This window comes from Trachemys scripta, chromosome 8 (assembly GCF_013100865.1).
Source record: "Trachemys scripta elegans isolate TJP31775 chromosome 8, CAS_Tse_1.0, whole genome shotgun sequence".
Lineage (NCBI taxonomy): Eukaryota > Metazoa > Chordata > Testudines > Emydidae > Trachemys > Trachemys scripta.
The window spans coordinates 67,376,740-67,403,533 of record NC_048305.1 but is presented as its reverse complement, the minus strand read 5'-3'; the positions used below and the strand labels follow the sequence as shown (position 1 = coordinate 67,403,533).

At 42.4% G+C, this 26,794-nt stretch overlaps 1 protein-coding gene across 1 annotated transcript in view; it reads right to left on the bottom strand.

Moving 5' to 3' along the window:
* VAV3 (vav guanine nucleotide exchange factor 3) overlaps positions 1 to 26,794 on the bottom strand; it is a 247,202-nt gene that overhangs the window by 144,582 nt on the left and 75,826 nt on the right. The window contains exons 3-4 of the mRNA XM_034778743.1: positions 4,284 to 4,342; positions 666 to 734 (exon numbers count right to left, since the gene is read on the bottom strand). Of these exons, the coding sequence (XP_034634634.1) occupies positions 666 to 734; positions 4,284 to 4,342 (128 nt within the window). The remainder of the gene's footprint in view (positions 1 to 665; positions 735 to 4,283; positions 4,343 to 26,794) is intronic.

Below are 26,794 nucleotides of genomic sequence, written 5' to 3'. Positions count from 1 at the left end.
ATTTTGGCAGAGCTGTATGATTTTCTGCATTGTAAATTGTTAGACTCGGGGATTTTAACTGCTAAATTTATAAGTGTCATTAGGATTTTTCCACAAGATTTTAGTCCTTGTAACGTGAGAGAATGTCAAGGTCTGTTATAGCCTGCTCTGCTACTCAAACAGAAGAAGCGGGATGGCTAAAATATAAACCCTTTTTTCTTTTGACTTTCCCTTGTACAGCAATGGACTCTGCCCAAAACAGCAAACCCTTATCTGCATGTGGAAATTTACTCAAGTGAAGAGTTCCACTGGATTCTGTGGGACTACTTACATGAATAAAAATACATATACACATAATTATCTGCAGGATCAGGGAAAAGCATTCACTGAGGCTGTCATTTAATGTAAGCATTCTGATGATACAAACAAATAATTCTAGAGAGTGCAGTGATACTTTAATTCATCACCAGACCCCCCTCATGAAACCTTATTTTCATATGTATGAAAATCAATCATTAAACTAAAGTGCTTTTTTCTGGACAATTAATTCTTCCTTTCTAATCAATCCTTGGTCAATCAGATAAAATAACTTATTTTAGAACAGTGTATTTCATCACGTTATTTAAATAATAGCTACATATCAGAAAACTAAAAGCTTTCATTCTGCTTAAAGATTTACAACATACTCTAGTAAATCAGGAAGGCCTTTGTAGATATCTTCATCATCATCAACACTTTCTTCTGTGGGGAATGGCCTAGAGAGACAAAAGACAACAGTATTAATCAAAGACAGAACCAGCATGGGTGTTCAGTTTGGGTGGTATGCTACTGAAATTTTAATCTGGATTAATATGTCTGTCAATCTGTGTGTGTGTCTCTCTCTCTCCCTTGATATTGTGGTTTATATGAGTTAACAATTAAAAAAAAATTGCCACACATACAGGATGGAACTGTTACATGTAATCATGAATATAAATCAGAGATTTTAAAAGCAAGTGTTAACTACTCTGTATTTACAATTAAGTCTAAATTCCATGATTTTCAAAGGATTTTTTGTTCATTTATTTTTAAAGCCTTGACTTCTGATATTTTGGGTGGGTGAATGTGATGATCGAGAATTGAATCTGAAAAGCTTGAAAGTGACCAAGTCAAAGTGTGGGCTGCGTGGGAAGGTGAGAGAAGGTATAATTATGGCTCCTAGTTTGTCAAAGTGGGAGTATCCAAATGCCATTCTAATTTTAGGAGGGGGCGAGCAGAGGGGCTTTGAAGCTTACTGTCGGGCACAGGGTGGCTGGCCTTTTAGGGCAGTTGGGCCCAGCCTCACCTGTGATTAATCAGCTGCCTTCCAGCTGAGGCTGTGAGGTCAGGGTTCAGGTGATAACTTGGAACATCACCTGGTCCTTGTAAAAGCCAGCAAGTAGTTGAGTTGAGAACTGCAGGAGTCCCTGGATCAAGGAAAAGAACCCAGTTTGATACGTATGACTCTGAGGAAGACAGCATGTAGAGCATAAATCTGTAGGGAGCAGGCTAAGATGGAGAAGGGAGTCAGGGGGTTCGCCCAGACTCTAAGCAGATGTCCTGTGAAGCGCAATCCTACAGGGAGCAGATAGGCCTTTGTAGAAGACCCCCAGGTGGAAAGGAGATGGTTGATTGTATAACACGAGTTCAACAATTTTGGTTTGAAGAAATAAAAGTGAAGCCCTGAAGAAAAAGGAAGAAAAAAATCCGGTGGCTGGAGAGTGTTCTGCAGTGCATGGGCCGGTGAGATCCTCCGTGCCCCCGCGGCAAACGCTTACACAGAGTGTTAAGAGGAATCTGCACAACACTGCTGCTCCTGCTACCTTTGCAGAGAATGAGGCAGGACAGCAGCAGAGCTCTCATCTGTCTGTTTCCTGCACTATTGCTACACTGCTGAAACAATAGGCAGTGGGCTATATACACAGGTGGCTCATATCACTGACATCTATGGGAGCCATCTGTGTGCATTATAAGGCAGTTTTTGACCCTTACTATATAATTATTTCCCCACCGTAAACTGTGTTTCTGTAATGTTGGCCATTCACCAGTTCATCTTCTGCTTTAGCACCATGTGGAAGGCCTAGTGCTCCTCAGCAAACATACCAAAAGGAGAGGCAGAAAATGCCCTAGTAGGCTTCACAGAGAGTTCAAGATTCAGAGATCCTTGATTACTTGTCCAACTAGGGAACCCAGGTCATCATCCATGAGGTGCCTAATAATGTCCGAGTTAATGGAGGAAATTTCTTTTGCCTTAGGGGATGCCCTGTATTTCTTGCTTTCCCTTCTCTTTCTCTACGCTCTTTCAGTTTTACAGGTGAGGTGGGTAGGAGAATGTACATTGGGAGAAGGCAAACTGTCCCAGTGTGTTGAATACCAGGAGCAGATAAATGCTGAAAATTCACCAGACACCTATTAGCTGGCCTACTAACCAGACAGAGACAGAATCATAGAAGGGACCTTGAGAGGTCATCAAGCCCAGCTCCCTGCACTGAGGCAGGATCAAGTGTTTGTCCCACTTGTTCTTAAAAACATACAAAGATGGGGAGTCCACAGCCTCCCTTAGAAGCCTATTCCAGAGCTTAACTATCCTGTAGTTCGTAAGTTTATTGTTAGGGCATTAAAGAAAAGGATGTAAGGTGAGGGCCCCACCAGAAAGTGGCCTTGAGATGGGAATGAGCTGGTGAGAAGCACAGTCATGTTGTGCTTAATGTTAGGAAGAGGGATTTCTACCAGAATGTCATGTGTTTGAGGGCTCCGTCCTTTGTGTCAAGTTCTGATTCATAGGTATCAGATGAACATGAAACTCCATACTCTCTTTCTCACCCCCTAAGATGCTGGAAAGGAAATGGAGATTTCTGTCTCTTTTCCCCATTCATTACTCCCCAGCTATTGCGAAGGGGGAAGGAGGTGGTCTCTTCCCGAGACTCTCCTTTTTCTGATCCTCCCCAGGCATTAAAACCTCTAGGCTTGCCTTTTGTTGCCATTTACAGCTTTCCCAAGCAGTAGCATGAAATTGATATTCTTGATATTTTAACTATTGCCCATAGGGTTCCAAAGAGCAGTAATGAAAATTGAGTAGAACCTTGTAAATTTTGCTCTGCTGCTGCTTGAGAAATCTGTTAGCTGCACCAGAGGCACTGGGAGCTGCCTACTGGCTCAGGAAAACATCTGAATTTGGTTTACATTCAGCTGACATTTGGAAGGTTATCTTCACAGCCATAATTCTTGTAAATATGTTTATTATTATTTGAAAGAGAGCTTTAATATTTTTTAAACGAATGAGGAAGGCCCCAAATACTGTAAGAGAAAGCATCTCAATAGCCACTGGTGAGTGCCATTTTTGAGCCCTACGCAGGAGTATTAGTTCACAACATATGTAAATACTTTGTGAGGAAGTCTCATTATAACATACTTAAAACATGCACAACAATTCCTTTATGCTGTATAACTGAGTACACACATACAGCAGGTTATCAATAGAAACCCAATACAATTTCTTCGAAAAAGTTATTTGTCACAAGTTATATTGTTTTAAAACAAATATTTTTGTCAAAATATTAAGAGCAACTGGACTATATATTATAGACAAGCCATTTGATCAATTTCAAATTTTAAGTTGTTTACATGCAAAAGAAATAATGTTTTAATAACTTATTTTTTGTTTTATCTACAACTATTTATAAAGAGCCAAATATATATTTCAAATATGGTTTAAAAAGCTGGAAGTGAGACTTAAGCTGCTATTTCCATTCCAAAGTGAATTTGAACAGACAAATTATAAACTCTTGAAAGCAAGTGTTTTATACAAAAATAGATATCGGTCTTTAGATACAACAACAGCACAAATGGCTGTTCCTTAACATAGCTGTTTACTTCTAAATATAGAGAATTCAGACAAACCCACAAAAAAGATAGAAACAAATTTCCGGGTGATGACAGGGGAAGGAAAGGAGGCAGCTTCAGCTCTTAATTCTGGAAAATGTAAATTCTCACTACACGTTGCACAGTAGCGTGAATTAGCACACTGGAGATTCAGCATGAGGGAGCTCCGATTTGCGGGCTATGTGATAAGAATTTCATTTAAAGATGTAGAGTTTTAACGTCGGAACTACTGGTAGTGCTACTCTAGACAAGAATGGACTTCTATATACAATTAAAAGCACAGAAAAAAGAAGGCTAAACAGTGCAACTGAGATCATATTTCTTTTAATTGTATATCATGGAAAATGTTACAGTACTTGTTTTATAAATGATAAAATGGAAGTTTAGTAGCACTAATGTCATACCTTATTCCTGTTGCTAATGCCACAGAAGTGCGAGAAAGTTTTGATAGTGTTTCTATGACCTGCAGAAAAAGGGAACAGAAATATTTGTTTAGTTGTGGAACAGAAACTATATCATACTTTGTACTTTATTTTTCAATTCTGTAATGAGATTCTGCTTAATTAGCATCATACACCACAGATAGTAATAGGGTTACCATCTTTTAATTTTTAAAAAGGAGGACACTCCACGGGGCCCCAGCCCCGCCCCAACTCCAACCCCTTCCCCGCCCCTAGCCCCGCCCCAACACTGCCCCCTCCCCTGAATGCTCCGCCCCCTGCTCCTCCCCCTCCCCTGCTTCCCGCGAATCAAATGTTCGCAGGAAGCCTGAAACAGGGAGGCAGCAGGTAAGCTGGGGCTGGGGTGGGGTGCAGCGCGGCCCAGTCCGGCCCCCTGGCCGAGCGGCTCCCTGTGGCGGCCGGCCGGCCCAGGCCAAGAGGCTCTGGCCCCGGCGTCTCCCGCCCGGCTTGCCTGGGCCCTGGGGCACTGGCCCCCAGCCAAGTGCCCGCGCCCCCGGCCCCAGCCGAGCACCGGGCCCCCGGCTCCAGCCCCCCGCCCAGCACCGCGCCCCCCGCCCCCGGCCCAGCACCATGCCCCCAGCCCCGCACCGTGCCCCCGGCTCCCGGCCCCCAGCCCAGCACTGGCCCGGCCCCGCGCCCCCGGCCCCACACCACCGGCCCCAGCCCCAGCGGCTCCGGCGGAGCACCACCGAGCCCTTCCTCCCTATTTTCCCAGACATGTCCGGCTTTTGGGGATTTCCCCCCGGACGGGGATTTGAGGCCCAAAAAGCCAGACATGTCTGGGAAAATCCGGACGTATGGTAACCCTAGATAGTAAGCACTCCAGATCTGGCTCTGCAAAGTGCTGCATACCCTCAACTCCCAAGGTCTCAGCAGCTCCCAAGAGTAGGTCTTTAGCACTTTTGGAGGGTCGGGGGAGGGAGGGAGTGGAGAAATGGGCTCTTGATAAAGAGTTAGTACGTTTAAACAATTTAAATAGATTTCAGAGTAACAATAAAATAATATTTTTAAATCCATAACTAGCAGGTTCAATTTGCATTTAGACATGAATGAAATGTTTACTAGATGTTATCCTGAAGACCGCCATGAGAAGGTTGTTTTTTTAGCCACCAAAAAAGAAAAGAATATTAATTCCAGCTATTCCACCAACTGACCAGAAGAGGGAACCATAAGACAAATCATTCTTAATGTGTTTCTGCTAAAGAAGTTGGCAGCAGACAGGAAGCAAGTCCCAGCTCATCTCTAGAAAATGAAAACGTTCTTAGAGTTTCATTTTAAGGAGGGTGCTCAAGAACATACATCAAGAAAGAGAAGGATACAGGGGAAAGAGGGAGAGTTAATTTGATAGTATGTGTGGAATTATTCTGCAGTCATCTGCAATACAAGGCCACCTTGTGGTCTGCCCACCGTTAAGATTTGCTCTGTCATGCATAAGTTCTCCCACTTTGAGCACTGACTGTTGACTGTAAGGCTAGCAATTATTGTTTTCCAGAAAAATTGAGTCAAATGAGACCCAATGTAAATGTCTGCAACTCCACTGAAGCCATAAGAGCGACACCCAGTTACACCAGGACTGAATTGGGCTGATTGTCTAGTCCATATTAAGCTAAGCCTTGCATATCAGAGGAAATATATTTAATATATTTCTAGGAATGCCACATTCTATAAGCCTGGCGTTGGTTGGACATAGCCCTCCACAAATAATTAGTATAGTAGCCTGCTGATAAAACTGCAAATTAAGACCTCATCACCCACAACAGAACAGCAATGCAATGTTTAGAGAGAAAAACAATGTGCTAAAACACACACAGTAGTTATCAACTCACTGCACACACTGCAGATAAAAAAACCTCCATAGCTAGTAAGAATGGCTGGTTGAGAAATGTTCGACAAAACTTCTTTCATCAGAAAATGCTGATTCATTGAAACCAAAGCTTTTCATGAAACCATTGGCTTCAAGTATCAGAGGGGTAGCCGTGTTAGTGTGAATCTGTAAAAAGCAACAGAGGGTTGCAAGTACTTACTTGCATCTGAAGAAGTGAGGTTCTTACCCACGAAAGCTTATGCTCCCAATACTTCTGTTAGTCTTAAAGGTGCCACAGGACCCTCTGTTGCTTTTTCATTGGCTTCAATTAAGCTTTAGTCGAGAAGGTTTCTCAGGTCAAAGGGAGACACCCACCCGAGAGTAGCCAACTGTCAGGTGGTGAGGGCACTCACCTGAGATGTAGGAGACCCTGGTTCAAATTTCTGCTCCAGATCAGGTAGAGCTGTGAACACCAGGCTAGAGAGTCAGTCTCTCTCTCTCAAACCAATGAATATTTGTACATACAAAGAAGAAGAGCTCCAACATGAGACAGTGAGAGAGAGAGAGAAAAAACACTAACTCTACAGCTCAGAACACTTGCCTGGGATGTGGCCCTTATCAGAGCTTTGCTGAAATCATACTACCTCTGTGAAACATTTCACTTTAGACAATTGTGCAAATTCCAGTGAGAATTTTTTCATCAGAACTTCTCCAACTAGCTCTTGTTAGAAGTACTTGCTATACACACACAACATTTTCTGATTTTACAATATTTCATATGATAGTAGGTTATTCAAAGCGTTGTGCAGGAAGCTACAATACATCTTAGAAGAGGCTCCACACTCATGGATTACAATGTGCCCTATCTTTAATGCCCATTACATTGTATTTCACGCTGTATTTCATATTATCTCCGTCCTTCATTCTTATTTTTCAGAGGAACTGAATATTCTGTTTAACTGGAATTAAGGAATCTTTTAGGATTCTCAGCTTTCTTCCCCAGAAGAATACTTCCTCCCAGCAAATCATAGGCACAATAGGCTACATTGCACAACTGGACTTAGCTGGATTTTAGCTTTAGGTGCTAACTTGGATTGTAAGATTGGGGCAGGGACCATCTTTTTGTTCTGTGTGTGTACAATGGCCAACACAACAGGGCTCTGATTTAGGACTGGGGCTACTAGCACTACTGCAACACTAATAAACAACAACAGGAGTGCATGGGACTTTGCTCCCCTCAGAGACAAGTGGGTGGGAAATAGGCCGGAAGAAAGCAGAGTCATAACTCTGTGCTGGTTGACTACAGGAGATGTGGGGAAGAAGTAAGTTATACCCTGAAAAGAGCTGTAACAAATTATTCATCCAATATAACTGGGGAGGCACAATGACTCAGGGGATCCCTCCAGGGACAGTGCAGCTACAAACTGCTCCTTATTCAGGGTTGATTCACAAATGCACAACCTAGATCTGTTGTTGTTGTTTTTTTAAACACTTCAATATTTGCGTGTGAGGTTTTTGGGTGAAAAGATTTAATTAGGCTAAGTTTACTACAGCTCACTACACAAGAGAAAAAACCCCTTCTGTCACTTTTCTAGCAGAACATGGGAGCCTTCAGGGAAAGAGACAGTCAAACAAATGAAGAGGAAGCTCTGCCGGTATGCTATTTCTACATTTCCTTTACAAGCAACTCTAAATCTTTGAGTATGAGGTTATGCACTGCTTCAGAAGCACTTCGTCACATCAAAGCCAAACTCTCATTTCTAGAGCATAACACCCAAGACTGTTTTTCAGTGCATGATGAGTTTATGCAAAATAGGGCATGAAATTCAAACACAGGACACTCCAAAAGGAAGTGTATCCTCGACTGCTCCCCAGTGGATGATGTCTTCCTGATTCATATATTTCAAGCATAGTTGGCAGAGTGAATGGGTTTGCACGAAACATTAACTTTTACTTCATGAAGTTCTCTGACAATAGTTTTTTTGGGACTTAGTATTTATTATTGTTTCACCTGATTCAAAACCAAAAACTGCAACAACTTGGATACACGTGCTAAACAGTTGTATATTAATAGGTTAAGAAGCCATTCACTTGTTAGCTGTTTGTGTATGCACATCTGTATCCTCTGTTGAAATGTTATTTTGTAACTTCCTGCAGCAATATTCCTCAGTAAGTCACATCAGCTATTCCTATGTGTAGTTATAGCAACAGTACTGTAGGGTGACTCTTTTTCATCTTTCTCCAGTCATGGAGATTTCTCCTAGTTTAACTGTACTATGAAAAGGCAAATATGAGTGGTGTTGTGTTGATGGTGGTGTATTTTTAACAACACTGTCAACCTACAAGTCCTGCAGTTCAAATACAGAATTAGAGTGTCTTCTTAAAACCCTTTCCCACTGATATTTAAGAAGACGACTATAAAAATAAACCATATTGCAATGTAATACTGAGTCTACATTCATCCTTTAAACAGGCAACAGTTTAAATACACTGAAGCACCTGGCCACACATGAAGAGTATATGTACAATTAATTAATCTGTGTTCATTTACTATTTACAGTATCTCAGCAATTCAATGCTTTTGTTTACTGTAATCTTTGGGCCCAATCCAGCAAACACTACAGATTTGTGTTTATTATGCTGAGTAGGCCCACTGAGGTCAATATAACTAGACATGATAGTAAGCTCTACACACTCAGGGTTTTTTTCAGGATTGGACCCATGTTTGTAATAAATACTGTATTTTAGCTATATAATAAATAAAATGTTTGTTTGTGGTAATTTCATAAACTGCAAGTTGTCTAATGCATTGACATCTTAATAGCTTTGACTAAAAGTACAGTTATTCTTAGGGTTACCATATTTCAACAATCAAAAAAGAGGACAAGGGGAGCCCCACCCTAGCCCCACCCCCATCCCTCCCTCTTCCCACCCCCTGACTGCCCCTCTCAGAACTCCAACCCCCCGCCCCGCTCCTTGTCCCCTGACTGCCCCCTCCTGGGACCCCTACCCCTAACTGCCCCCCAGGACTCCACCCCCTATCTAAGCCTCCCTGCTCCTTGTCCCCTGACTGCTCCCGCCTGAGACCCCCCATCCTAACTGCCCCCACCATGTTCTCTGTCCAGACAGTGGAGGGGCAGAGGGTTGGGCCCACACCGCACAAGATGTGGCAGGATCCAGTTTTAAATTTACCCCCTGCCCTTACTTCACTGAAGGGGGGAGGGGAGAGTTGCTCTTGACTTCTGTGGGGTACCAGGGAGTGGAAGCCCCGACCCCGCCTGAAGTCACTGGTGCAACCCCTCCCGCTCCAGCAGGGGAGCTGCACCTGGCCCTAGGGGTTGCAGGGGCTGCCACTCCCAGAATCTCCCTCCCTTCTGCTGTAGCTGCGGGAGGCTCCCTTGTCCCACTCACTGCCTTGGCGGGCGCGATGCGGCAGCTGGAAGGGAGGGGAGGAAACCCCCCGTTCCTCCCCCTCGCCAGGCAGCCTCCTTTGTGAGAGCTCGGCCCTGACGCGCTGCCCTGCCCGAGCTGCAGCCGCGCCGGAGAGCGTCTGAGGGCTGCAGGCAGCGCTGGAGCTGCCGGAGGATGAGTCGGAGCTGGCACCAGCAGGCTGAGCGGGAAGTTGTCCCGGGAGAAGTTTCCCTGCAGGATCCGCTCCAGCCGGTAGAAAGCCGGGAGCCCGAGGGCGCCCGTGCTGGCGGCGCCACAGGGAGGGAGGTTACGGACTTGGGTGCCCAGGGAAACCTCTCCTGGGACAACTCCACACTCAGCCCGCTGGTGCGGGGCCAGCTCTGACTCATCCTCCAGCAGCCCCGTTGGCTCCAGCGCTGCCTGCAGCCCTCGGACGCTCCCCGGCACGGCTGCAGCTCGGGCAGGGCAGCACGTCAGGGCCTTGGCACTCGCCACCCGGGGCTGGGACCGGGGGTCCCTGGATGGGTCCGGGTTCAAGGAGCGCCCAGCTGTGAACGTGGCGCCGAGCTCAACAGAACCCCTAGCGGCTCCTGGGCGAAGAACCTCTCCAAGCCCTGCAGTCCTAGGAGGGCGCTCAGAGGCTTGCTCCGTCAGGGTTACCATACATCCATATGCCGGCCGGGAGGGATTTTTAAATATCAAAAAACCCAGACGCTTTTTAGATATTTAAAAATTCCTCCCGGACGGCCATTTAACAACCAAAAAGCCGGACATGTCCAGGGAAATCCGGACATATGGTAACCCCAGTTATTCTCCAACAAGTTGGAAGGAACAGACCTGCTCAAAGTAGCAGGGTTCCTATTTAGGCACTTAAATAAGCGTGAGATTTTCACAAATGCCCAGCACCCTGCAACAACCATTATGTAGTTTATGGCCAGATTACATGCTGAGCTTTTTGAAGCCCTGACCCTTAATTCTTCCCCTAAAATGAGTTTAATCAGCATAGAAAGACAGACAGTAATGCAGCAGCCACTACAGTAGCGACTGCTATGGTTAACATTGCAAAACATTTCCCTTACAAACCTATTTTTACTCTTTCTGAAACACCACGGTCTTTATCCAAATGTTTGGGTGGTTGTTTTTTTAAGTTTTTACATTTTGAGCAAAACCTCTTTGACCATTGGATTCAGGAGAAGATAAAAGGTAAATATACATTTTCCCCTATTTTATAAGTAATTTCAACACTTCCATCACACACAAAACTTGAATAACTTGGGATTTGTGCAGTTAACTGCAAGGGTACTGGGAAGTCACCCCTACTTGCCACAATCTTCAGACAGGCAAGAGGACTACAACACAGCCCATCCACTGCCTCAATTCCTTTCTATGGTTGGAGCAGTGACCCCAGCCTCTGATACACTCGTCTCTTTTTGATACTTCCTCTTGTAGTGCCCTGTGGTTTTGGGTGGGTTTTTGTTTGTTTGTTTTGTTTCTACAGGTTAGTACTAGGTAACCGTCTGCCCTGGGTAACACTCTCACACAAACCTCTTTTCTGTCACCCTACCCAGACCATTTATATTTGAAGATGTCACAGGGTATAGCGATGACTCTACTATGTAGTTAATACCCAGATCTACATCTCCGTTCCATCAGATCCAGTCAATGCAGTTGAACAACTTATCCAGTGTCAGGCCAAGATCAGTGCATGGGTGAGAGTCATCAGGTTGAACGTCAGACCACTAAAACCCAGGTAATGATGCCTGCACCAGAAAAAATGGCATAGCTGCTATGTGCTCCTTCAACTGAGCAAGCATACCTGCTCTCTGTTACCCAGCCAGGAGTACATTTTCCCCATCAGTGCTTGGCAAGGATGTAGCATTCTTTACTTACAAACCTGACAACAATCACGCATGCCTTAGTCACCTCATGCATGGATTCCTCATGGGACTATGCACAGGGCTGGCACTTCCACTAGACGACCCTAGGCGGTCGCCTAGGGTGGCAGGATTTGGAGGATGGCATTTTGCCGCCCTTGGCGCAAATTCGGCAGCAGGGGGTCCTTCCGCTCCGGATCTTCGGCAGAAATTCGGCAGCAGGTCCTTCACTCACTCCAGGACCAGCCGCCGAAGTACCCCGAAGATGCGGCACGGAAGGACCCCCGCTGCCGAAGACCCCAGGCCCCCTGAATGCTCAGAGGAGGAGCGCTGCCGCCTAGGGCGGCAAAAACCCTGGTGCCGCTCCTGGCTATGCACCAAGACCATTCAAACTTCAGGTAGCAAAGAATCTACCCACCAGTTTAATATGCATTCAATGTTTTAGATAAGGAACATATTATACTTCTGCTTGCACTACAATCAAAACTTTATAGGTAAAAAACACAACTGCGGATCTAAATGACTTAGGTCCTGATTACCAAGAGACCAGCTCTCGCCTTATGTAATTGCAATCAGATGAAGCACTTCAAGAAACAGCTCTCTGGTTTAAACCAGCAAAATGGTTTCACTGAACAGCCTTCAACTCTGGAAATTTTTCCTCTCCTTCAGCCCAGATGTGTTAATGTTTAGGGCACACATTACATTCTATCTGTTTTCCTAGGCTTTTCCTGAGGGGGGAGTTTGAAAGGGAGCAAGTGGGCTATAGGGAGAGTTTGTTGCTTTTATATGGTGGGAGGGAGATTCTTAGGGATGTTCAGTGGTTTGAGGAAAATAATTGTTTGATGGGAGATTATTTGGATGTATACTTTTATGTTTAGAGCTTTAGTCGGATGCTTGATACACTGGAATAACTAAAATAAAATGGAAAAATCAAATGCCTGTGAGGAAACAAAGATGTTTACAAGCTATAGATCGGGCTACTTACACAACCCTCATCCCCCCTAGTGTCTGAGGACCTCCTATACACTTTATGCAGATTACATGCAAGCGACCACAGCTAATGCTGCCACTCAATCTCACATCTCCGTTCTGTCCTGTTCACTCACGTAAGGTGTTGGGAAAAAAGTAAGAGAAATGTTCCCAATTTTGCACATCTCAGGAGCATGCAGCTTTAAAAGATAATGCCAAATTGCACTACTTATACATTCTCAGTTGATTCATGCTGAGAAACAATTGTTATCTTTTCAAATTTATGACTGCTGCTCTGAGGAAGAAGGCTGGAGTTTCCTTTTACAAATCATAAACAATACTGGGTCTACATTTTATCTCAACAGAAGGGGAAAAATATATTCATGTATTATTGTACTCCATTTGTTGACTTTTGGACCCACAGTCCTCTCCAGGAAGTGTTACTTTTACATTCGAAGCTCTAATTTAGCTAACAGATGTGAAAAATGACATGTAGCCAAATAACTCCATAGTGACTACTCAACTGCTGATGTGAAGAGCACATTATTTCAGCAAAGGCTGCTGTTAACTTATGCTGAAAACTTCTCTCCGTCTGTGTTCCCTGATAATGTAAGATTTAGCATACTGTGCCAATTCAACCTACTTTCAATCCAACCGCAATTCTTTGGGGAAGAGGAAAGGGACAAGGGCTCTTTGAAAAACAAACACAGAAGATATGTGGATCTGGGTAAAAATCTTTTTAAAAAGAAAAAAATAGTGAGCATGATACCAGATCCTCACTTTGGTGCAAGGGAAGCTGTTAAACACATAAATAAATGCAAATTGTGGAACACCAACCATGCAAATCTAATAGTGTCAAATAACACAATTATTGGTACTTGAATTCTACATGGGTATATGGAGATGCACAGAGGTTAAATCAGGAACCCCAGACAATAAGTTACTGGCAAATCTAGGAATAGACTCCAGCAGTCCTGATTCTCAGGCTCCAGCTCTTAACTACTAGCAATATTGCCTCAAGTGGTACAAGAACATTTTTTTAGCATTATTTCAAACATACAACAGTTTCTAATACTGTCTGTACTTCCTTCATATCATTTCATTTGTCCCTCACCTTACAATCTCTTTTTGACTTCTTTAGTTTTGTTTTGTTCCTATTTACTCTTTAGTTAAAATGACTAATGGAACATAAGTGGATTATGCACATTCCCTTCTTTATTAACTACTTCCTTTAAAGAAATTCCAATCACTTTTGAACTATTAAAGAAAAAAGTTGTAATTAAAACTGTTTACAGATTCATGGTACATTTTAACTCATTCAAATAAAAACAATACATGAGCACCAGGTGTTGAGCTCTGATAGCAGCAAAATAGAGGAGGATTTTAGTCTTAAGTTTGTACACTTTCTGCATAAATGACCACCAATTCATAGTGGGTTGCTAGCCATTTCATCAGTGACATATAGCTCTGCCTCATTTAGTATGGTTTGAAGCCTCCGTTCCTTCACATCCAGCTTCAGATCTCCACTCAACTATATCTATTCTCTCTCTCTTCCCTGTCTTCTGCCTGAGATGTACCTGGAGAACAATGGGCAGCCAACTTCTCTACACATAAGACTGCTGGTAAGGAAAGAAAATAGTGTGGCCAGCTCACAAGGGCATGGTAGAAAAATTCATTAACTGCACACTGAGTCCTGGCTTCTGTGACTGAGAAAGACCTGCCAATGATATTAGATACAAGCCAGATGCCTAATGCCTTGACACAAAGGGCAATGGCGGAGCTATGACTGAACAAGATGCTTGTGGTTCTTTCAAAAATCTGACTCCAGCTTTTATTTGCAAGGATCCTTCAGAGAAACTGACACATCCGTTGAGACAGAGGATTTCTCAAACTAAGTGATATTTCAGAATTAATACAGGGCAAGTTCTTCATTCTTCTATCATGGCCCTTAAAGTGTATATCTGATCTACACAGGATCTCTTGGACCTGAATCCAACCTGTTCTTCTCTAACCTTCTTCCACTGCCTCTTTTATTCTGTGTAGTATCACCACTTTCCCCACAAAAGGCTTTCCCTACAAAGGGTACTCCCCTCCAGTTCATTACAATCAGTGAGATCACCTTTTTTTGTTTGTTTCTGATAACGATTGCATCATGATAGAAGGATTCCATCATAGAAAAATGTATAGAATGGCATGCTCCCCTCTTCATCAATTTAACTGATTTTCAAAAGGCATTTGACAGCCTACACAGATGTACGTTCTGGAATATTCTTCAGTCCTACAGATCCCAGATAAAGTTATCAACATAATCAAGGCCACATACAGATATGCAAAGTGCTACATAAGTGTGGACAATCAGACAATAGAGTGGTTCAATGTGAACGCTTGAATGAATGAGGGCTGCATTTTATCTCCACTACAGTAACTCCTCACTTAACGTTGTAGTTATGTTCCTGAAAAATGCAACTTTAAGTGAAACGATGTTAAACGAATCCAATTTTCCCATAAGATTTAATGTAAATGCGGGGGGGTAGGTTCCAAGGAAAATGTTGGTGGGCAGACAAAAGACATTATATACTGTACAGTACTGTACTGTGGTTGGGAAGTGCCCCTGGCTTACCCCGCACAGGCACAACCCGCTGCAGTCAAGGACGCTAGGAAGCGCCTTGCGCAGGAGTAGCAGCTGCTTCCCCCCAGAAGAACAGGCGCCAACTTTGCCGGGGGATGCTCCAGGCCCTCCTCTTCCCATCCCCACTCCACCTCCTCTCCGGAGCACGCCACATCCCTGCTCCTCCCCCTCCCTCCCAGAAAGTCCTTAGCGCCACCAAACAGATGGGGGAAGCGCTGTGAGGAAGTGGGAGGAGGTGGAGAAAAGGAACTTGTGCAATGCTCCCTTGTAAAGTCGCTGCTCTTCCACAGGATCTTACAAGCAGTGGACAGAGCAGGCAGCCAAACGACATTATAAGGGAGCATTGCACAACTTTAAATGAACATGTTCCCTAATGGAGCAGCGACGTAACTTCGAAACAACATTAAGCGGGAAGACATTAAGTGAGGAGTTACTGTATTTGGCTCTGCCATAGGCTGGATAACAAAGAAGTATATTAGCAGCACAAACACCGGAGACAGCATGAGTAGATGGCAAATGCTTAGAAGATGTAGACTTTATTGCTGATACTGCACTATTGAGCAACACCCCCAAAAAGTTACAAACAAAGACTGGAAACCTGGCAAAAATAGCAGGTTAAGTAGGGCTCAAAATTCGTTATGCACAAACAAACTTTTGAAACCCAGACATCAAGCAGTAACATCATGTTAGAAGGCAAAAATATCAAGAACGTAGAACCGTTCATCTACCTGGCCAGCACCATATTAACCTAACAGAGATCTCAAAAAGAAAGCAACATCAAGGATAGGAAAGGCACCCTCAGCATTTACTAAACTCAGCAATGTAGGGAAATCAAAGAGACACAGCCCCAGAACAAAAGTGAGAATTTTCAATTCTAACACAATCTCAGTGGCAACATATGACTGCGAGAGCTGGACAGCGACTAAAACATCAAACAGAAAACTAGACACCCTTGAAAATAAAGGCCTAAAAAAGATTCTGGGTATTGGTTAGAAAGACTTCATTAACAATGAAGAGATCCAAGAAATCACCAACCAGCAGCTTATTCCACCACAATCAGACGAAGCTGTCAAGTGGAAACCAACTAGTAGAAGGAAACGAGGGTGTCCAAGAGCAGCCTTAACAGAGACGGCTGAATAGTCAATCCCAACACCATACAGCAAATGGAAGCAGCAGCAGATGACAGAGAGGAATGGAAGAGACTGGTTTTCACCCTGTGCTCTAACATTGGGCCGGGAAGGATGTAAAAGAAAATAAAAACGACTCTATGAATTATGACAACTCTTAGGCAGCCTGCACAACATCTGCATTGACTTGGAGAAGTCTCGTCTGGCATCTGTTTTCTCCAACAATCTCTTCAATGACATCTTGCATAGAGAAGAAGCATTTTTCTCCCAACTTAAACCTTTTGCCCTGGAACTTAACATCCACTCTAGGGATATGTCTACACAGCATAAGCCCAACCCAAGCTAGCAGTGACGATAACATAGTATGAAATTCAGAATGAACTAGTGAGCCACATACGTTCCCGAGGTGCATTTTGGGCTTATACCAGGTGTGGGCAAACTACGGCCCGTGGGCCGGATCCGGCCCCTCAGGGCTTTGGATCCGACCCGTGGGATTGCCACTCCCATGGCGCCGCAGGCCCCGCACCGTTCCCAGAAGCGGCTGGCACCATATCCCTGCGGCCCCTGGGGGAGGGAGGAGCAGAGGGCTCTGCATGCTGCCCTTGCCTGTGGGTACCTCCCCCGAAGCTCCCATTGGCCGGGAACGGGGAACTGTTTGCTCCAAGTAAGCAGCGCTGGGCTGGAGCCCGAACCCCTCCTGCACCCCACCCCCCAACTCCCTGCCCTGAGCCCACTGCCTGCACCCCAACCCTCTGCTGCACTCCACACCCCAACTCCCTGCCCTGAGCCCCCTGCCTGTACCCCAACCCCCTGCCACACCCCACACCCCTCCTGCACCCCAATCCCCTGCCCTGAGCCCCCTGCCTGCACCCCAACCCCGACGCACCATGCACCCCTCCTGCACCCCAACCTCCTGCCCTGAGCCCCCTGCCACACCCCACACCCCTCCTGCACCCCAACCCCCAGCCCTGAGCCCCCTTGTATACACCCCACACCCCTCCTCTGCCCCAACCCCTTGTCCTCAGTCCCTTCCTGCACACTGCACCCCCTCCCAGACCCTGCACTCCCTCCCATACCCCAACCCCCTGCCCCATGGCCCTCCATGCAATTTCCCCACCCAGATCTGGCCCGCGGGCCAAAACGTTTGCCCACCCCTGGCTTATACCATCCATGCTAAAGCCTGCACTGCAGTGTCTTCACTGTTAGTGCTTCCTGCACTAGCTGGATTCAAGCTAGCTTGGGAAGGCTATGCTCACCATTATAATTACGAAAAAGCTGAAAAATGCACAACACTGATAGTTCTGCTACAATTTTAACAGAACAGGACTAAATTAAACACACTATGAGTAAACCATTAATAAATCAGTATCCGGTTATGAACAATATATATATTTTTCTCATTAACAAAGTTGTGCTTAACATCTATTTCCATTTTCAAGTGACAAGATTAAGATTGCCAGTTTTAAAGTACAAAAGCTTCCCTAGATAGTTGTATGAGACTCAGATAATCCAAACTGCATGAAACAGTATATCCTTGCTGATCTCTAGAGTTCTTTCTTTGTCCAAAAGGCTGAGATGTTTAAAAAAAGAAAGTAATGGGGGAGGGGAGTTTTTACAGCAGTTTCCTGTCTGCTTTTGTGGTTTTGACTCTTATGCATATCTTCTGAAGCTTTACAATGCCTTAAGGTTGTTTAGATATTGTTTAAAGAATGGCAACCTTACTTTAAGCACTGTTGTAATAAAAACAGAGCATTGTACTGTCCATGAGCAAACGGCTGGAAGCTGAAGCTAGACAAATAAGGTGTAATTTCTTTCTTACAAAAGACAACGGCTGTGCTGGTCAGTATCTCAGTATCAGTATTTTGTTTTATACTGAGACTGTGCTCATGCTGCATGTGACATGAAAATTAAAGACAGACGATTCCCAGAAGAGCATACAATCCAATGACAACAACAAAAAAGCAGGATAGACCAGGAAATTCAGAGTAGTAGATTTTGAATTATTGCTGTTTTTAACTCACATCTGTTCTATACACCACTGCTATTTGGTTCTGTGAGACCACTGGACCAAACTCATTTCTAGACTAGAAATGCGGATCCCAGAGCTGGAGCGCAGAACAGCTCCAGAGCAGTGGAGCTACAGGTTTTTGTCTGGGGCTGGAGCGGAGCCAGAGCACAGCTCCAAAGCCCTGCTAGTAATATTGAAACATGAAAGTGTTTTAATACAAGTAAAAGCAGTACAGGCACAACAGAATCCTTCTCTCATTTTGATACTATTTTGAATTTAACTATTGGAATTTGTGCACATCGTATTTTAAAAACAAAATACATCAGAAATTGATCATGTGACATCTCTAGCTCTTTCAAGTGTGACTCATGTAGTGAAATTAGCGGAAGAAAACACACCCACTACCTTGTGACTTGATACATGGATGCCATCCTCTTTAAATTCCTCCCCCTTCCACTCCTCCCCACCCATTTATTTGATGGGGGGGTTGGTTATCATCATTGGTGGGTTTTAGAATTTTATTTTCAAGAACATTCTTCACATCCATTCTAGCACCAATTCTTCCACTGCTCCACACAGCGGCCACAAAATCCCCTGGCTTACTTGGGATGTTAATTTTGATGACAAACAACAAGAATCTTTTATTGCAACAGTGTGCAATAGTCCATGGTGATAATTCCTGGCAACTGGTGTGTTTGCTGTTATTTTAAGAACTGCAACAGCAGGTGAGAGTTAGGGCAGATCAAACTTACAAAGCCAATTTCTGAACACGGAAAAGTAAAGTAAGATAGAATTCTAATATTGCTACCCCATCCTTTACAAAATGTACTTCAGATAGGAGACTATTCCACTTCAGTTTTCATTTCAAGTGTAGATGGATATTTTGAATTCTTAATGTAAATGTATATTTAAATATTCCTACTGTAGTAAATACAATATAGGCAAATCAAAATTACACACACACACACACACACACACACACACACACTATATATAGTGACATTTTGTAGAAGACCATTTCTTAGCATAATATATATTTTATGGGTAAGTGCAATAATTTTCTGTTTCTGTGAAAAGCAAAACATGAGGGAGAGGCCTGACTGTCTCAGGAGGTTGGTAATGGGACACAGAACCTTCATCTAAGGTTGCTGGGAAAATATATGGCTATCAAACTGCTAATACATCATTTGCTCAAACGAAATATATAAACTGTATGTGAAACCCTTTGGGGTACAATCTATTAAACATTGTTTGCAGTGAGAACATTTTCTATTTCTATAAACTGTGCTAATAAGAATTATTTATGAAGATGATAATGGTCTTATTTAACTAGGGAGCAATACTGAAATATGTGTCAGTCATTCAATTATACAGTTAACGTGGTCAGGAAGTGTGGCAACAGCTTGAGCAGATTAGATTTTTATATTCTAACTGTTTTTGGGGGGGAGGGGAGCATGTTAATAAGCAATTAAAACTTCCCAGATTCATGCTATTCATTGCTGCATATTCAATTTCAAACATAAAAAACAATAGATGCGTTAAAGAATAAAGCAGGTCTACGAATGAATGAATGAATGCTAAGTCAGATCATTGAAACGGTCCAGTGCCAAGACTTCAAAGACACTGTCAACAACTGGTATGTATGTGTTTACTCTACACTGTTTGTAATATGCTTTTACAAGCTTGACCAAAAAATCCTTTAGTTAACAGATTTTCCCTTTTTATTTTAACAAACATTGATTTTTCCCCACTTCTGTTTCCATCAGAACAGAAATCTCTTGTACTGCACACATCCAACGATATTCACTTCAGGAATGGACTGATGCCAAAACCTGACTAAGGCATCACAATGCTGAATTGTATAAAAGCCTACTAGACACAGGAAGAAATATTCTGGTCCTTCTTACTGGGGTAAAGTGGAGGGAGCCAAGTGCAAGGGAGGAAGAGAGAGGAAACAAGGGAGAAGACTGAGATAAAAGTAGGTTGCCAACCCTCCAGGATTGACCGGGAGTCTCCAGGAATTAAAGATTAATCTTTAATTAAAGATTATGTTGTGTGATGAAATCTCCATGAATACATCCAACCAAAATTGGCAGCCCTAGATAAAAGGGAGAAAAAGGAGAAACAAAAGCAAATAAGGAGATTGAAGAGGAAAAGAGAAAGAAAACTGAAAAGGTAGAAACAGAGCTCTTTTGAATCAGTTTGTATTTCACTAGGTACTACATTGTTACAGCATAACTATGCTGTTCTAGATCTATTCCCATTTACATTGAGATCAAGGCTCAGTCCTCAGCCCAGTGCTTTTTTGAATAAACATAATACAAAGAGCTGAGATTTTGTTTGCATGGTGCAGTGTGATTTTTTTTGGTCTTTGCCCATTGAAATTACCTCAGTTGTCCATCCTGCATGGCTATTAGAACAATACACTTGGTGATGTATATCACATGGGCCTACTGACATTAACACCATGAACAGGTAGAGTATGGCTCTACAAAAACCTCCCACAGCCTATTAACAGTAGTAGAAGAGCAGGAAAGAAAAAGGATTCCAAATGAGATTCGCTGGGCTGCTAGTGCACCAGGATCCTCAGGCCATGAGAAGCTTCACACAGAAGAGGATTTTGCCCTGAGGATTTGTCTGCCCAATGTGTGATGCACTCACACCGATCAATGTAAAGCCATCAGACGGTTTGTGGCATTCTGTCAAATTGATTCTTTTGCACAAAGCCAAGGCAGGCTTAATGAAATTGCACACAGCTCATAGCACTTTTGAAAATGCTAACCTTGCTTTCAACATTTTACCTAACATTACAAAATAGATTTACACCAGGATTCAGCTTTTTCCTCATTTCTAATTTAAAATATATATGAATCAAAAATGCATAGTTCATTCAAAAATAACCATTAATGATCAATTCAAGAGATTCCCCTGACATATTTACTACACAGTTTGAAGAGTGGAGACATGGAGGAGTAGAAACAGAATATAAAATAAAAATATAATGGGCCCAATACAACGCTTATAATAAGCATAATTTGGTTTTGTGAACAGTTCCATTGAGTTCAGTGGGGTGACTCGTGACTAAAGCATATTCAACATGAATAAGGATTGCAAAATCAGGTCCAATATTAATTATGTTCAAGTGGTGAAGTAGCCTCATATGCCATCTAACACCCAATATTAATTAGAGTTCTGCCTATTAGGGGATTGAAACATAGCTTAAAATGGTTTTCAACAACTGTTCCCATTGAACCACCATAGAAAACAGCTCAAGTGCTAATGTAGGCAAAATCATTTAAGAACATACAATTAAGACATGGTGGCAGCAAGTCTTTCTAAAATGGTATCGGAAATGGTTTTGTCCGGTTTCCACAACCACCAGAATCATTTTCAGTTCCAGTTCAGAAGGAATCATTTGGAAAACTATCATCAATAACATTGATTTCCTAGCTTACATGAGTCTTAACTGATCAAAACATCTCCTATGCCTTTATCATCACAACTTATTGTAGACCCTCACTGCATAGGTCTTTTTGTTCTGTGTCTGTACAGCACCTAGCACAATGGGATCCTGGTCCATGACTAGCGCTCCTAGGCACTACAATAATACAAATAATTATTATTAATAATAATGGATTCTCCCCTCTGCTCCGATTCTGCCTTTTTCTCCTCATACTTTTCCTTTCTGTGTCTTGCAATTTTTTAATTTCTCCTCTTTCCTTCGTTTTCATTTCATACAGACTAATAGGGTGTTAATCTTCAGAACCATCAGGGAACCACTAGCAAAGCTGCAACCTAGAAAGGGAGAGACCAGTTTATATTCCACACCCACCCTTTCAAACTCAACACTCTTATTAAGGGGGTATTGTTAATTTGGTACTGACAACACTGGTAAACTAACTACTGGATTTAGGCAACTGTGCAAGGCACAGGTGGAGTATCGTGTCTCGAGAGAAATGAAATGTTCCCACAAAGACCAGAACAATGAGAAGATCTAAATACCTGCTAACCTCAAATGAAAGACCTTCTGCGAAGTGCTGGATATCCTCAGCTCCCATTCAATTTTGTGCCCAGCCTTTTGCAGGAGGTGCTCTGTCCACTAAAAAGGTCTTTGCCCTAAATTTCTGCTTTAACTCCAGGCTTCAAAATTGAATATACCGTTAATCTAATCCCTATGAAGTGTATGTAAAAACTGTTACTTTTATGTCAGAATATTCTCTGGTTGTGGCGTCTGCCGTTCCTGAATTACATTAATACTTATGTATGTGTGGAGGATGGGATTAGTATAGATCTCCATCAAGAAACAGGAAATAGAGATGTCAACTGCTCCATAAAATCCACATAACCAAGGGACATTTTACTATCAAGCATTTAGTATTCCAGCTCTTTTCTATGTTTATGTCCTGTGTAACTCCTTACAAACTTTTGATTAAATTATCTAACGTTTGCTGGATAGAAATACCTCAATTTTTTTCAGGAAGCAGAAAACATCATTGCTGTGTTTTAATAGACCTCTTACACAGAAAACTTAAATTTATCACTTTATTTTATTAAGAAATTTTTGTAGTCAGGGTGCAAAATTATGGGAAAGACACTTGATAATGGAAGCAAAAAGGTCGAAAGACCTGGAAACTAATACGGTCTCCATAAGCTTTTCCCACTGCAAGGATGTCTATAGATCTTGTTTTCTGCTGAATTGTTTAGGGTAAATGGAATTAAACCAGTTGCAGATATCTTGAGACTGAACCGTAATGTCCAAAGACAAATGGAGCCCTTGAGGAGTTGCAAGTTGTACAACTGCAACAAATTGAGCTGTGCAAGGATATAGTAATAGTTACCATAGGTGGCCAGGATGCGCCTTTAGCTCTCCTAAAGTACCTGCTACAGTACTCCACATGAACATAGCACAGCAACTCTCTCCCATGAGAACCTTCTACATAGCAGTCCCTTGCTTCCACATGCTCTTATTGCCAGTGTGGTTTTAATGAAACAGGAATAAGAGTCTTGCCTTGTATAAAGCAGAAACAGCAGTGCCTATGCCGGTGACTGTGGAACACTGCAAAGACTCAGAATGTGTTGTGGGAGTGATGAGGAGACCCAGCCCAGAGCTTGCATTTGCAGTGGTTCAGACTACATACTAAAATGTTATAAATGAGCCAGGCATGCTACCTAGTATGAGCACAAACATTTGAATCAATGTTAGACAGATGCTGGGTCAAATTAATTCCTTGGCGACTGCTGGCATAACCGGCTATGGAGCCCCCAGGGATGGAATATTAGCCTAGAGGGAGGGCACAGCAGCATAAGGTTGCCACAGCACGCACTCTATAGATGCACTGATTAAGTGCTCTTATGGGATCCCATCCAGAACTTCAATTGTCCCTCCTATAGCAAACCTTCCAAAACAGGGAAGTGACAACACTGTCATCTGCCACCTCCCCAGGGCAATTGTCTCACTGGTGAAGATATCTTGCAAGCTTATGAATTGGTGAGTCAAGCCCATCACACACGTATGTAACTGAACTCTTCTTTCTAACATAGCTTTTTGTTACAATTAATTAAAAATATTCAGGTTGAATAAAATAAAATGGAAATCCTATAATAAGCCCCAGAAGACAAAATAGCATCCAGGAAAATCAAAGATAATTTAGCTGCATTCCATCTGAGGAGAAATCAGATTTTACAATATTTATTTTTTGCCTGCAAATCTGCATTTGATAAGATAGATCTGAAAATATAAACTTTATTCTTCAAATAAAAATCTTGCTTTATACCTTTCTTGGGTGCAAGTATGCTGTCTTGATCAAAAATACATAACAATTTATCAGAAGCTACACTAAACTGGGATGTCTAACCTAACCTCATCTTCACTAGTATTGATTAAACTTTTTCTGTTTGTAAAGAAGGATCAAATTTCATCTCAAAAATAGCTGCCAGTAAATCCTTAACACCAGAAGCAGCTGTATTGCCTGAATGCCAGCTCAATACCCAAAATTCTCAAGTTTATATCGCAACTGATTCTCCACATTATTCACTCTCATGGTGCAAAGTGACTATACGTTGTCTCTCATCGTTATTGAAGAAAGCTGTCTAGTACTTTCACATTCCTTACTTAAATCTAAGCATTTAGGGCCTGATTCTGATGTCATTTAAAATTATTAATCAGGACTAACTTCTTTGAAATCAATGTAGTTACAGTGGAATAAACTAATTTTAAATTAGATCAGAATCAGACTCACAGGATCCTCTCCTGTCCTCAATTATATGGATACAACTCCCATTCATTTCAACAGAACTTGCCACAAATCTCTGTAACTGAGGGCAGAATTCAGTCTAGGGTTGTCACCTTTCTAATTGCTGGTAACAGGACCCCTGAGGCCGCCCCTGCCAATCCTCTTCCTCTCTGTCCCGTTGCTCACAAACCAATAAATAGCAGAATTAAAGATCTGTTCTCTTGTTTTTACCTAGTGCTAGAAAATAAACCTCCCCTAATTTCTGAGTAAACATTAGCTATAATGAATATATTTGTCCTTAAGCTTTGGACCGGTTTTGAAATTCTGAACAACAAACTACCAACACAAGAAACTGAATTGTGGGTTTTTCTGAACCAAATATTGGAAGTAAACTTTCTAAATCCTTATTTCACTGTGACCTACATTATACTTTTACTCCTCTCTCCCATAAGAGCACCATCAACCAATATTCCCTAAACTCATTTATACAGTTTGGTGAAAGCTGGATAACATCGTGCACAGAATTTCTTTTCTAACATCAATTTGCTACTGTAGGTAGCACACAGCATTCACTTGTACGATGCTGCTAATGTACTTCTGCTCAAGTCAGTTATATATTAGAAACACTTTAAACCTTTTAAGGTTTTAAATAACCCATGAAGTAGACTTTTGGAGGATTAATTATATATGCAAGCGGATTAGCTCTCAACTGTTTTCCTAAACAATTATGTCAAATGTCACTTACAGTAGATGTACTGTAGAAAATGTTTTCTGCTGCTCATATTCAACTTAAGATATATCCATGTCCATGAATAAAACCTTATTTAACCCTACTTTTAAAAAAATAGCCAAAGCTACATGTAAAATGTGCAAAGCATAGCACCTTCTAGAAATGTATAAATATTGTGCTCTAAGAAATAAATTTTGCTCTAAGTGGCATCATGTACTACACATTTCAAGGAAACTGTGTGTTTGTGTCCTGAGACTTTTCTGAGTTTTCTCATCATATTTTTGCTGTTTGTTTCCAAAAATAAAATACTAATGTGGCATGAAAGAATTATCATTCTTGGGAAGACTGAATATTACATTAACCTAAAGTTTGAATCTTCTCCAACTGTGCTGAAATTTAAACAAGTTGACTACAATCCATTGTCATTATATGCAAAACATTTATGCTGCTTACTAGTACAGTAACTGAAAGCCCACGCTGTCGCCCAGCTATGGCAGTTAGGCCAAGTACTCCACCATCTATGCAGTCTCCCTCATACAACCAATGATATTGTTGTGTGCAAATTAGCTGCAGACTAAGGGTAAGGATTGGTTATCTCTGATACGACAATCTAGGACTCTTGGCATGGCATAGATAAATGCCTTACTATAGCTGTACATGCACAGGTGCAACTCATAAGGGCAAATGTCTGAGAACTTATTTGGATGATAACAGAGCTTTGGGCTTTTTTTGTTGTTGTTTTTTGTTTGTTTGTTTATCCAGCCCCAGTGCAAGAAGAATCATCCACTAGAATCTTGTGTTCTTCTTTCCTGCTGCCAGTGTAGCAAGGCAAAAGGGCTATGGCCAGAGCAAAGGGGCCATGGCGCCAACACCCCCTACAACGTACAAATACCCAACTCTGGTTTTGGCCCCTTGGTGCTATTAGCAGATGGTGTTAGAGCAGTGAGGAGGGGAGAGAACTGCTGTAACTCAGAACAGTGAGTTCTGGTCCTGCACGCTGTGCAACTGTAGCAGCCTTCGTACCCCCTCCCTCAATACGCGCTTTGTACTTTCTCAGGCATAGCTAGGAATCCTGCCTCGGATGTCTGTTAGAGATTCAGCACACACAACCCCTTTCAATTAAGATGTGAAAGTTCACAACATACAAGATATAGCCCCCAGGAAGTCCTCCAAGAATTAGAGAAGACAAGACTTGAAATTTCTAAGGTAAAGCAGAAACAAACAAACAAAAAAAAGCTTAAAAAGGCATCCTGGCCCCCTTAATATATTAAAAAGGGCAAAAAGAGCACAAGCCAAATTATTTTTAAAACGCTTTGCAGATCACCCGTGTCAGATTAATTGAATTCTACACTTTAACAGCTGCAGAAAAAAGGATTTAGTAGGCAATACTTAGACTCGGTTCTCCTAAATAATGGTCTCTAGGTTGCCTAGCTCTAGCTAGTGCCTGGCTTTTAGTTTTTACTTTTTGCAAAAAGAAAATCTTAATTTTTGATTTATGTCTAGGCAGTGTTAGTTAAAATGAGAAATGTTTTTGTGCTTTAGTCCCCTTTTTAAGAGATAGCCACTTCATGGAGTGATGTTTGTCAGAGCATATGTTACTCATGCAGTAGATTACTCATAGAGGAAAGGCATTCCACATCAGATGAGACACAGCTAAGCAAGAGCTAAC